The following is a 12,080-nucleotide window of genomic DNA, read 5'->3' as shown; positions in this document are numbered from 1 at the left end:
TGACTTTTAGGTGGGCTCCCATATCTAACAAAATGTATTCATTTGCCGTGGTGGCACAGTGGTTAAAATGCAGTACTGTAGGCTAATTCTGCTGACTGCCACCAGTTCGATTCTGAATGGCTCAAGCTTGACTCGGCTTCCATCCTTCCGAGATTAGTAAAATGAGGACCCAGATTGTTGGGGACAATATGCCAACTCTCTGAACCGCTCAGAGAGGGGTAGCACTAAGAAGCGATATATAAGTTTAAGGGCTATTGCTATTTGTTATGTAAAGTAGCTGCCCATATTGAGGCTTTTCAAAAGAAGTAGAATAAGGCATTTTTTAAAATCTTCACTAGGGTCTCCAAGCAGCTCAAAAAGAGGCTCAGATCAAAGTTCTTGAAGGACGCCTTAAGCAAACGGAAATCACCACAACTACCCAAAACCAACTCTTATTTCACATGTTGAAAGAGAAAGCAGAATTAAATCCTGAACTAGACGCTTTACTGGGCCATGCATTACAAGGTAACCCGAATGGAATTATATTGCCTGCTGGATTTGCTTATGAAGCATGGTGTATGGAATGTCTTTCCCTTAGTGTTTTACGAATAGATGCTGTACTTAAATTATATATAAAATATGACTCAAAGTTAGTGCATGTAAAGGGGTTTGGTTCTTATTGCAAATGATCTGTTCTTCACCAAGGAAATGCAAGGGGGAAAATCTAGTTAATTGGTCTTAGAGCATGAATTCAATTACCAAGTAATTTTATCTACGGAATTAAGTGGTTTACAAATTGAAGTAACTTAAAATAAAATTCTCAGCATTTAAATTTAGTTCTAGGAAAGCTAGTTTTCTATCATCTATGGCATCTATTCTTATAGTTCTGATAGTCTTAATCCATTGATAATGCAATGTAGGGCTCTTTGATTTGCCATTCTGCTAATTTATGGGTTTTGATTGGCGTGTTGATTTTTGTTTCCTCCTTACTATTGTTTTACACAGACCTAGATAGCATACCATTGGGTAAGTATGTATAGCTCTTCGTGTCCTGCATAGCTGCATGAGATACTAATAATTATATGTGTACACTAACTGGCACATCATCGAGTGTGAATGTCCATAAAGTTTGCATGTCCTATCTGGGAAATGTACATTGGTGTCATGATGTCATCACACTGCAAATTATAATTTATTTGTTTCCCCCTTGCTTCCCTTCTGCAGACACCCATGCAGATAATGCTTATTGTTATACGCTTATGGAGTTGTTTTTATTTAGAAGTTTCTTTTGTTACCAAAAATTACTAGTTGGATGATAACCGAAACAGGCATGAATGCAACCATTGTGAATGTACTTAAAAGCTTATGTTTTTGTTCATTTGGATGCTGTAGCTACTAGGCTGTTCCTGATACAGCTGTGTTCTTACTGTAACATGTGTAAATTTTTTTTAGTTAAAAACATAATTTTAACGCATTTTAGTAGCTCCTTTTTCTTCTTTATGGTGAACTGAATGTTTAACTTGAAAAGTTTTGTTTTAAATAAGATGGGATATTTAAATGTGCATTGCTTAGATAAGCATATTCAGTGGTAGTACATGCCATTTTGTTAATGTGCCAAGAATGAATTTGAGTTGAAATGAGAGACTTTATTATATGTGTGGTGTCAGTACATATAAATATGTACTTTTTTTCAATCTGCATTGAGCAAGAATAATAGAAAACTGTTGCCCAATTATTAGTTGCTATAACTGAATTGTATTAGCTGTTGTATTATATAGAAAACCAGCTTGGTGTAGTATTTAAAGCACCAGGTTAGAAATCAAGAGGTGTCAGATGGGTTTTTTGTCTCCATTTTGGTATTTTGATCTCAGATTGTTTTTTAATCTCTATTTGATAACTACTTAGAGTTTTGAACAACTACTACTGTTAATGTTTTTAAAGTTTTCTTTTGATCCTTGATTCATATAGTGATCTTCAGAAGGTTTTATCCAGCTTCAGCTGGCACTAGATGAAAATAAATATTGGATGACCGAAATTACTGTTTCAATATCTTGAAATGGCTACTAATGTTCTTGTGAATATTAATGTTGAATTTATGCCCAGCAATAAAATGGGAGCCTATTTGGCATTCGTTACATGGAACTCTCAAACAAGTGTTTCTCTTAAGCAAATTGTTATAGTAACAATTTTATGAGTTTATGTTTTATTAATGCAAATCAGAATAATTATTCTAAGCAGTAAGTATATGGTGGAGTAAGTGCTGGGATCCTATGTCGTTGTTATGTGTGATCTCTACATTCTTGATGGTGTCTTTACAATTTTCTTCTGCGTATGGATGATAGACAATGAGAAAATATAAGCTATTCCTACTGATTCAGAAAACTTTAAAAAGTCAGTTAAATATAAGGGCTTCTGTTTATGGGTATTATGGGAAACTAGGTTAGTTTAAGTAAAAAGCGTTAATAGAATATTATACAGTACTAATTAATCTCCCTCTGATCTTTAAATAGTATGAAAAGTCCTTACAACAGATATATATTTTCTTGATTTGAAATTGACTAATAAACATAAATGATTTTGAAAATTTTCTAGAAAATGTGGAAGACAGTACTGATGAAGATGCTCCTTTGAATAGTCCTGGGGCTGAAGGAAGGTGAGATCAGTGCAAACTATAGTCCTTACATTTTCAATATAACCTTTCTCAGTATTTTCTTGAACAGATTCTATAGACAATAAAGGTAAGCAAAGGGGATAATCTGTTATTATAGATCGTCAACACATAGATTTCCATGAACTTTTTCTCTAACTGTAAGAACATAGCTTAATTTTTATCTAAAAAGGTTATATCATGGCAACTAGATCAAATTTTATTGAAATGGAGACGTTTCATTATTTATCCAAGTAACTTCTTCAGTCAAAATGAACATTTGGGTAGGCAGAGAGTCATTGGAATGAACCAACTCTTGCCATTCAGACTGCAGGGGGTTTCTCCCCAAAATGAAAAATAGATATTTGTGGCCTGGATGATTGAGTTTTCATTTACATATAGCTTACTTTGAGTTCTTGAGGATCTACTTTTATATACACATTGTCACACATACACATACGTACCCTGTTTCCCCGAAAATAAGACACAACCGGAAAATAAGTCCTAGCATGATTTTTCAGGATGCTCGTAATATAAACCCTACCCCCAAAATAACCCCTGTTAAGTTTGTCAGCCAGATGGGTGCATTTAGTCCCATATTTCCCCCAAAATAAGACCTAACCAGAAAATAAGCCCTAATGCATCTTTTGGAACAAAAATTAATATAAGACCTGGTCTTATTTTCAGGGAAATACGGTATGTATGTATGTATATCAATACATATGAGGTCTGGATACATCTCAGTCACTCAGATATCTGGATGAAAACAAATTATAAATCCAGAATTGGCACTTAGAGCCAACTTTCTCCTTATTAGTCTTTGTTGGGACCCAGATTGTTGGGGACAATATGCTGACTCTGTAAACTGCTTGGTGAGGGCTGTAAAGCACTGTGAAGCGGTATATAAGTGCTCTTGCAAAAATGTAGATAAATACAACATCTTGACTCATAACACACACTCAGTCATTTCTTTGGTGGGGGGGAGCCTTTCATGTGTTGACTATCTATATCCAGTCCCACAAGTAATGACGGGCAGAAAACTATATTAGAGTAAGATCATGTTTATGGGATAATAGTCAAAGGATGAGCGTATATGTCAGATCTGACATCCAGCCTTCCAGAAAATTTTAAAAGTGGGCTTTTCCCACAGTGCATTGGGATAGAATGAGGTTGGAGCTCAATGATTATTAGTCTTTATATATTGGAGAGTGTTGCTTTAGGACAATGTGAATTTTTGGGGGGATGGTATTTTTTTTAATTGTTTCTGTGGCTCAGTGGCTAAGACGCTGAGCTTGTCGATCGAAAGGTCGGCAGTTCAGAGGTTCGAATCCCTAGTGCCGCGTAACAGGGTGAGTTCCCATTATTTGTCCCAGCTTCTGCCAACCTAGCAGTTCGAAAGCATGTATAAAATGCAAGTAGAAAAATAGGGGCCACCTTTGGTGGGAAGGTAACAGCGTTCCATGCCCCTTTGGCATTTAGTCATGCTGACCACATGACCACGGAGATGTCTTCGGACAGCGGTGGCTCTTTGGCTTTGAAATGGAGATGAGCACCGCCCCCTAGAGTCGGGAACGACTAGCACATATGTGTGAGGGGAACCTTTACCTTTACCTTTAATTATTGCTATTATTGTGAACCATCCAAAATTATGGCACAAAAGATGAATGGCCACATAAGTATCAAATTTATGATAGGAGGAGGGGTACCTTGTTTCCATGAGATCTTAACACTAAATGTATGTTTTTATTTGCAGTTCTTTATCTTCAGATCTTATGAAACTTTGTAGTGAAGTCAAGCCTAAAAATAAGGTAAGCTATGAGTCACAGTATGATAAAGATAAAGAACTTATATTGAATTAAACTTGTAATGTCAAAACTTGTTAGGTTTTGGCAACAATAGAGAAATGGCTTGATACTATATATTTGGGGGGAGGGGGGGTGTTTTCCGATCTAGGCTATGCTTAGGGATTTCCTGATCTTCTCCCATCCAGAATCAACTTTGCTTAAATTTTTAAAAGTCCATCAATTAGTTTCTGGCTCCTGCTGTGGTCAATAGTATTTCAGAATTTTAGATAGCAATTCTGTCCATACAGGGAGTGTCTTCAGCTCTTTTCCAGCCTTTGAAACTGCCCAGATTCAGAATGCTAGAAGGAGAGTGATAATCTCCTTTTGACGCCAAGTTTTCTAGTCTTTTCTTATAAGTTTTCTTCCGGGTTTTTCTAGTCTTTTTGTGGTTTGATTGATTGACTAAAACCTGGAAGAAAATGAGAGAGTTTTCTCAATCAGAGTGTTTTTGTTTTTGTGCTTTCTATGTTGACCAGGGGATCAGAAGAATATAAGAATAACCTTACCTTCGCAGTATTATAGCCTATTTACTACTAGCGATCAACAAACCATTAATAGAACTACCGTATTTTTCGGAGTATAAGACGCACTTTTTTCCCCAAAAAAAGAGGGTGAAAATTTGGGTGCGTCTTATACTCCGAATGTAGCCCCGCCCGGCTTCTCAAACGGGGGTTTCAGAGGCTGAAAAAAGCATCAGAAACGAAGCTTCAGAAAAGAAGCCCCCAAACAGAGCTTCAGAGGCTTTTTTTCTGAAGCTGTTTCGGAGGCTTTCAGAGGCAGAAAAAAAAAGCAAAAAAAAAAAAAAAAAAAAAAGGCACAGAGCTCACAACCAAGGAACCTTTTGCTAAAATTCACCTCTTGGAACAGCTGTTTTTGGGAGTATTGCGGGAGGCTGATCCACCTGCCAGTCAGCTTTTTTCTTATTTTCCTCCCCAAAAACTTAAGGTGCATCTTATACTGCAGTGCATCTTATACTCCGAAAAATATGGTAGTTGCCTTCAGACAGTAGCTGCCTTTGTCAGCATAGATAACTAGGAAAAATTTTATTTTAGGATCAGGTAAATAATACTGTTCTATCCTCATTTCAGACCATTCTGTAAGTCCTGAAAAAGAATAGATTGTGTTACTGTATTGTTCTTTCTTTTCCAATCTGTTTCAGGCACGACGTCGGACAACAACCCAGATGGAACTGCTTTATGCTGATAGCGGTGATTTAACATCAGATGTCAGTGCTGGAGAGTCAGCTGTGTCGAGTCCTCTTACATCGGTTGCAGAAGCTCAAGAAAGTGGAACGGTTTCTGACACCAAAGAACCTTCTGCCAGGGACATAGAGGCCCTTCTGTTGCAGTCACCTTTGCCTTCTAAGGCTGCCAGCATGTAAGATCTGTACAGTGCGCTGATTCCCTCTTGGCTCCTTAGAGTAGAGTAGAGTAGAGTAGAGTAGAGTAGAGTAGAGTAGAGTAGAGTAGAATTGAATTGAATTGAATTGAATTGAATTGAATTGAATTGAATTGAATTGAATTTGTCTTTGGTGTATATGCTCTCAATCTACATAAGGAGAATAAAATACATTCATCAAGAATAAAAAGATACAACAGTTAGTGATAGTCAAGGTTACTAATAAATTATCAAATTGTACTAGTAAACAAAACAATATAAATTGAAATATACAAGCAACATGGTTATAGTAATAAGTGGGAAGAGATACATACTAGTAAGGAAGAGAAGAATAATAGTAATACAGTCTTGGTAAATTATTTGACAGTGTTGTGGGAATTAGTTGTTAAGCAGAGTGATGGCATTCGGGAAGAAAACTGTCCTTGTGTCTAGTTGTTCTGGTGTGCAGTGCCCTATAGTGTCGTTTTGAGGGCAGAAGTTGAAACAATTTATGTCCAGGATGTGAGGGGTCTGTAGATATTTTCACAGCCCTCTTTTTGACTCGTACAGTATACAGGTCCTCAATGGAAGGCAGGTTGGTAGCAATTGTTTTTTCTGCAGATCTAATTATCCGTTGAAGTCTCTGTTTGTCCTATTTGGTTGCAGAGCCAAACCAGACAGTTATGGAGCATATATATAATATATAACTTTTATAATATAAAAGTTATGAAGGATATCCAGAGATCAACTTTCTGATCAAGAAATTCCAACGGTCTCCAGTGCAATTATTGCAGAATTCTAGTATTAAATAATTCTGTATAGCAGGTTCTTGTACTGTAACCCTAAATTCAGTCTAAAAATTGTACGAGAATAGAAATGAATAGTTTTATTTATTGTATTTAGATGTACAGGTCATCCTCGACTTACAACAGTTCATTTAGTGACCGTCCAAAGTTACAGTGGTGCTGAAAGAAAGGGACTTCTGACAGCTTTTCACACTTACAATATTATATATATTGATTAATATATTGGAACTACAACTCCTATAAGTCACAACCTGTTGTGGTTCGCTGGCAGCCTGCGGAGCTGGCAGCAGAGTTAGACAGTGAAGAGGCTGGGGAGGAACATGGGCCAGTCTTGGCGTCTGGGGAAGGCTCGGATGAGGGCTCTGCGTCAGAGGCAGAGATGGGGCCAGGGCTATCTGGGAGTTATGCGCTGACTCCGGAGCCTCCAGAGTCTGACATCAGAGAGGCAGAGGAACAGGGGGAGCCTGTTCCCAGTGCGCGCATGCGCAGAGCTTCCAGAAGGCAAGAACAGTTAAGACAAAAGGGGCGACTCGGAAGTAAGACTTGGAGATGATTGGCCCCTCCCATAAGACATAAAGGAGGAGCAAAGGCATGTGAGCCTTTGCAGGAAGCAACGCTGTTCGTGCTGGTCGGTTTACATTCTGAAGTTCTGTTTTGACTCTGTTGTCCATGTGGCCGTGCAAAGCTAATTGCCAATTAGGTCTTTGGCAGTGTGTCAAGGGAGATAAAGGTGGGTGATTATCAGCCTTATCCCAAAGGACTGTGGCAGACTTCTGTCGGACTCTTTACAAACTCTTTGTGACTCAGCACGGGCTGTGAATGAACAGAATTCACAGCCGTTGAAATAAGAGAGTTTTTGGGACTCATTGTATGCTTTTTACTGTATCAGGAAGCCTAGGTCAGAACACAGCCAGGGTAGTAATGCCCCATGTTGACTGAGAATTCCAAATCCCTCTACAGCAAGGGTCCCTAAACTTTTTTGCTATCTTATCTCTCTTTAGTGTAATCTTAATTTTTACACCTCCCCTAAAAATCCAAGCACCAAAATGAACACAAACGAACAATGAAAACAATACAATGAAACTTGGGGAAAATTCAGATTTATGATAACAATGTATAACTAAAAGGTCTTCATACCTGCCCCTGTGCCTCTGCAAAGAAAGTACACCTCACAGTTCTGGAAATCCTGATCCAAAAATCCTTGATATGATACCTTTAAGAATAATGTATGTGTTTCCATTCACAGTTTATACTTACTTGCTTACGGCTGAGTTATGCTGCCTATCTCATTCTGAGTGGCTTTTAATAGTATATTTAAAAAATCTGTATCTTGCAATTACTGAAAATATATTTTTTAAAAAAAATCTGGTGATGCTTTGTCAACTAACTTCAGCAAAACTCTACTGATAATCGAATTATGATTGTCTACCCAACTATTCTCTTTTTGTTATGACAGGTCCAAACAGTCATCTCCAACAGAAAAAAAAATACCAGAACCTTCACCTGTATCCAAGAGAAAAAGCTATGATAAATCTGTAGATAAGCCAAAGTCAAAAGAACAAAAACAGTAAGATGCTTTACTTTAAAGGTTGATTTTATTGATTGTGTTGTACGAAATGGAGAGTGATTTTGCTTTGTTGAAGAGGCTGCCTTTGTAACTCTACTTCTGTGCCTCACTTAATGGTACACTGAAAAGCGGTGTGTAAACTTCATTAATGTTGACTACTTATTGAGGGTTCTCAATCTTGAAACCATGTTTTCCATTGTAGAGCTCTCTTATTTACATTTTTTCTTTGCAGAGGCTTGGTTTTAAGTTGTTACACTGCCATCTTGTGGTGGTTTGTTTTATAATCCTTACATTCTACCAGAGGAGCTTGCAGTAAACATTACTAAATTAAAGGCATCGGTGACCTAGTCCCTAGTGTACTTTCTTAATTTTAAGCTTTTTATTTCATTTGCTTTTTATTTATTTTTATTTTTTAATTTATAATTGGTTTTTAATGTTTAATTTTTTTCTTGTAGCTCAGATTCTGGAACCTCAGAGGCTAGTCTATCACCTCCTCCTTCCCCACCAAGCCGGCCCCGTAATGAACTGAATGTTTTTAACCGTCTTACTGTTTCTCAGGGAAGCCCATCAGTTCAGAAGGATAAGTAAGTCACAAAGATCCACCTCCCCACAGCAGCGATGGTACCCAAAGCGCATGTGAGCCTGCAACAGAGCTTCAGAGAATGCTTTGGCTATGGCCATCTCATGCTAAGAGCTAAAAAAAATATAACTCATTTGTTGCTTCCACACTCTTTAAAATATGACATTCCTAATGACATAAACATTTCCTGCTGAAATATACATAAATTTATACTTAATGCCTGCGTAAAATCGTTTTTCTTCTGATCTCCGAATAGCCAGATTTTCATTTAAATGTTTTTCAGGCATGGGAATACTCTCTGAGTTTCTGTGCTGTTGAATGATGCAGTGCCAGCATTCATATAATTATTGCATTGCAATATAATGCAATCTGCACTCTCACTTGCCTGAAATCACACTTTGAGAGTAAAGGAAGAACTAGAAATATTGACTAGAGGAAATTTCAGCACTTGCTTTGTGGAGTATTTATTTTTTTCAGTGGTAGCCGTTTGAATTCGTCCTGATTCTTTATTGTAAGCGTGCTGCACTTTCACAGCTAATATATTGTGTTTAACTTTTATGTTTTTGGCAGTAGTATTGAGGGCTTTTTTTTTTCTTTATTTCTTGTCTTGTCTTTCTATACTTTGTCTTTAATGTCTCCCCCTCCCAAATCTGTGATTCGCTATACATGTTTCTAACACTTCTTATAATCCACTGAGATCTTTTAGCCTATGCTTGGAACAATTTTATAGTAGCGAAAAGAAATAGCAATTCTCTATAGTGTTTAATTATTGAAATTGGACATAAAGATATACAAGAACTATTGATCTGTTTTGAGCTTTCATAATTGTTACTCGGACATGAACTGATTGATTGTGTTAAGGAATGCAGTATCCAACTGTTAAAAGTATACTGATATATTCTTTAACATCGGACTATTTATAAAGGATTACAAGCATATGATTCTGTCTTGATTCAGAAGAAGAAAACACAAAGGGTTAATTTCTTATCAGCAATTACAATTTTGACTGCGACTGCAAAATTGATCCCTGTCTGTCTGTCCGTCCGTCCTCCCCAGCCTGATGTATGTATAAATGAACCAAAAGGCAGAAAGCTACATGTTAAATTCAGTCATTTTATCAAAGTTCTCTCCCACAGCTTTTTAAAAGAATTAATCAAGGAAGCTGGAAATGGCTTATAGAAAGTCTGTTTGATAGAAGCTCCATTTCTATCCCCGGTGAAAAGAGCATATTCTTCCATCGTTACCAAACCTGGTTAGGCCTGTTTGGGTGTAGTTTACACATTTGTTTTTTTCTACCTTTTCGTAACAATGCTATTCCCCCCTCCCCCCCTCTTCTTTCTTTACTCTGATGATATCTATAATCTTTCTTCATAATCTTACTACTGTTTATTGTAGGTCTGAGGAAAGTGATTCTTCTCTGTCGGAGGTACACAGGTACTTTGTATTCCTCCTTTCCATCTTCTGGACTCTTTAAGTGTTACGCTTAGTATTTTTACTTGCAGTTCCTAAATTAACTTAACTAAACATTTTTGCATGATTTTTTTTTTTTTAAATCCCATGATCCTCAAAACGTTCATAATGTCTCTTGAATCACTTTTATTTATTTTTTCTGAAGCATTCTTATTCTGTTTGATTTAAAAAAATATATCTCTAGCATGTGCACTAATTTCTCTTTGGAAATCATGTCCGGGTGGTGTGCCTGTTTTTACTTACGTCTTTCTCTCTCTTAATCTTTTAACAAACTCATGGCAAACGTTCTCGATTTCCTTTGTTGAAAGTGGCAGACTATAATGAACTAGGTAGGAAAGATACGCTTTCATTTTACATTCACATAAGTTCTTGAATCTTAAAGGTGCTGTAAAAGCAGCCCATCTGTAAGGGAAATCTGTGCCATCAGAGTAAAAGGAATAGAAATTATCAATAATAACACACGCATTTGTCAGTCTTAAACCTTAAGCTTAGGACAAAAATAACCCCTGCAACCAATTCTCAATACAGGAGACTAGGATATAACTAAAAGTCGAAGAATTTCTGAATCAACATGTTGCAAATTAGAAATTATTTATAAGAATTTTCTTCAACTGCCCAGTTTTTAAATTGTGCTTTCATTTATATACGTACAGAGTGAAGTAACAAATAATATTTTTCAGGTAACAGAACACTGTTGAATACTTAGAACTAATTCTAATTGTTTCTTCATTCATTGTTACTGAGAGTGTCTATATCTCCTGGCACATAGACTTCTATTTCTATATATCTATAGCCCATTTGGACAAATTCCTGGCACATTTAATTCTTTTCTTTAAAAAATGGAATGAATATCAGTTTAGCTTGTTTTTATTTTATTGGAAATTTCTGATACAGCATACAAGTTTTTTTTCTTAAATAGTTTCTATCTTCCTTGCTTGCAATCCAACTTTTACTGACTGACTTCATTCTGTCTTTATTGCCTGTTTTCACTCTTCACTATATGATGTGCCTGCAAGATTTTATTTACACATAAAGCACGTATATTTGAAAGATATGAAGAGTCTAAACCATTTACTATTTAAATATCCAGATTTGTGAGAAATAGAAGAGCTTGAAGGCTCTTATTAACACTTAAGTTTTTTCTGTGGTATTTATTGTCTTTTTCTTGGTACAACAATTATAGTTACATTCCTTAAGCACTATATATACTTCAGTTATATTCCAGTTTTCTAATCTATAACTTATACATAAGAAAAAAATTTCATATTTCCTAAGCCTTAATTTAATCTACATAACTCTTTTCTTTTATTGTATATATTATACATTACCATCTTAATATATAAGATCTTTCAGATCTGCTATAGATATATTCAAAGTGAGTCTACAGAGTATAGGAATATTGACTTCTGTACTTCTTCGCTTTATCATTTAGATTTCAGGTTTCATATCTTGAAAATGTACTATTCAATTGGCTCTGCTTTAACACAATCTCAGGGATAGTGATTTGCTGATCGCTATGAGATTATAAGTATGTATCTGATACATCATTAAACTTACTCATTTTCCTGAATCCAAACTTTAAACGTTGTCTCCTTGTTTACAGAGGTTTATAAACCTCTGATCCCCTTGAGCCAAATTTGATTATCTGGAAAAAGTCCATGATATTTTCTTAGTGTCAGTGGAGAAGTGGTTTGCCATTGCCTTTTGAAATGTTTTTTCAGCTTTCTACACTAAACTGGAGCCCTGAGATTTCTTCGCAATCTTTAATCCAAGTACTAACCGAACCTAATGCTGCTTCATTTGTTATGAG

The 12,080-nt window shown here is 36.3% G+C and overlaps 1 protein-coding gene across 13 annotated transcripts in view; it reads left to right on the top strand.

Moving 5' to 3' along the window:
• Window positions 1-12,080, top strand: part of KIF21A (kinesin family member 21A) — a 106,814-nt gene that overhangs the window by 81,495 nt on the left and 13,239 nt on the right. For 2 of the 13 annotated variants that reach the window (XM_060684101.2, XM_060684099.2), the window contains 8 exons: window positions 339-504; window positions 985-1,005; window positions 2,572-2,632; window positions 4,380-4,434; window positions 5,630-5,847; window positions 8,110-8,220; window positions 8,676-8,804; window positions 10,196-10,234. In XM_060684101.2, coding sequence (XP_060540084.2) covers window positions 339-504; window positions 985-1,005; window positions 2,572-2,632; window positions 4,380-4,434; window positions 5,630-5,847; window positions 8,110-8,220; window positions 8,676-8,804; window positions 10,196-10,234 — 800 coding nt within the window. The remainder of the gene's footprint in view (window positions 1-338; window positions 505-984; window positions 1,006-2,571; window positions 2,633-4,379; window positions 4,435-5,629; window positions 5,848-8,109; window positions 8,221-8,675; window positions 8,805-10,195; window positions 10,235-12,080) is intronic. The other 11 variants (XM_060684103.2, XM_060684100.2, XM_060684107.2 and 8 more) reach the window with 7 other exon arrangements.

The sequence above is a fragment of the Pantherophis guttatus genome, chromosome 7 (genome assembly GCF_059756535.1).
Source record: "Pantherophis guttatus breed Tessera chromosome 7, ASM5975653v1, whole genome shotgun sequence".
NCBI lineage: Eukaryota > Metazoa > Chordata > Lepidosauria > Squamata > Colubridae > Pantherophis > Pantherophis guttatus.
The sequence above is the reverse complement of the archived record's forward strand: the minus strand, read 5'-3'. Positions and strand labels throughout refer to the sequence as shown.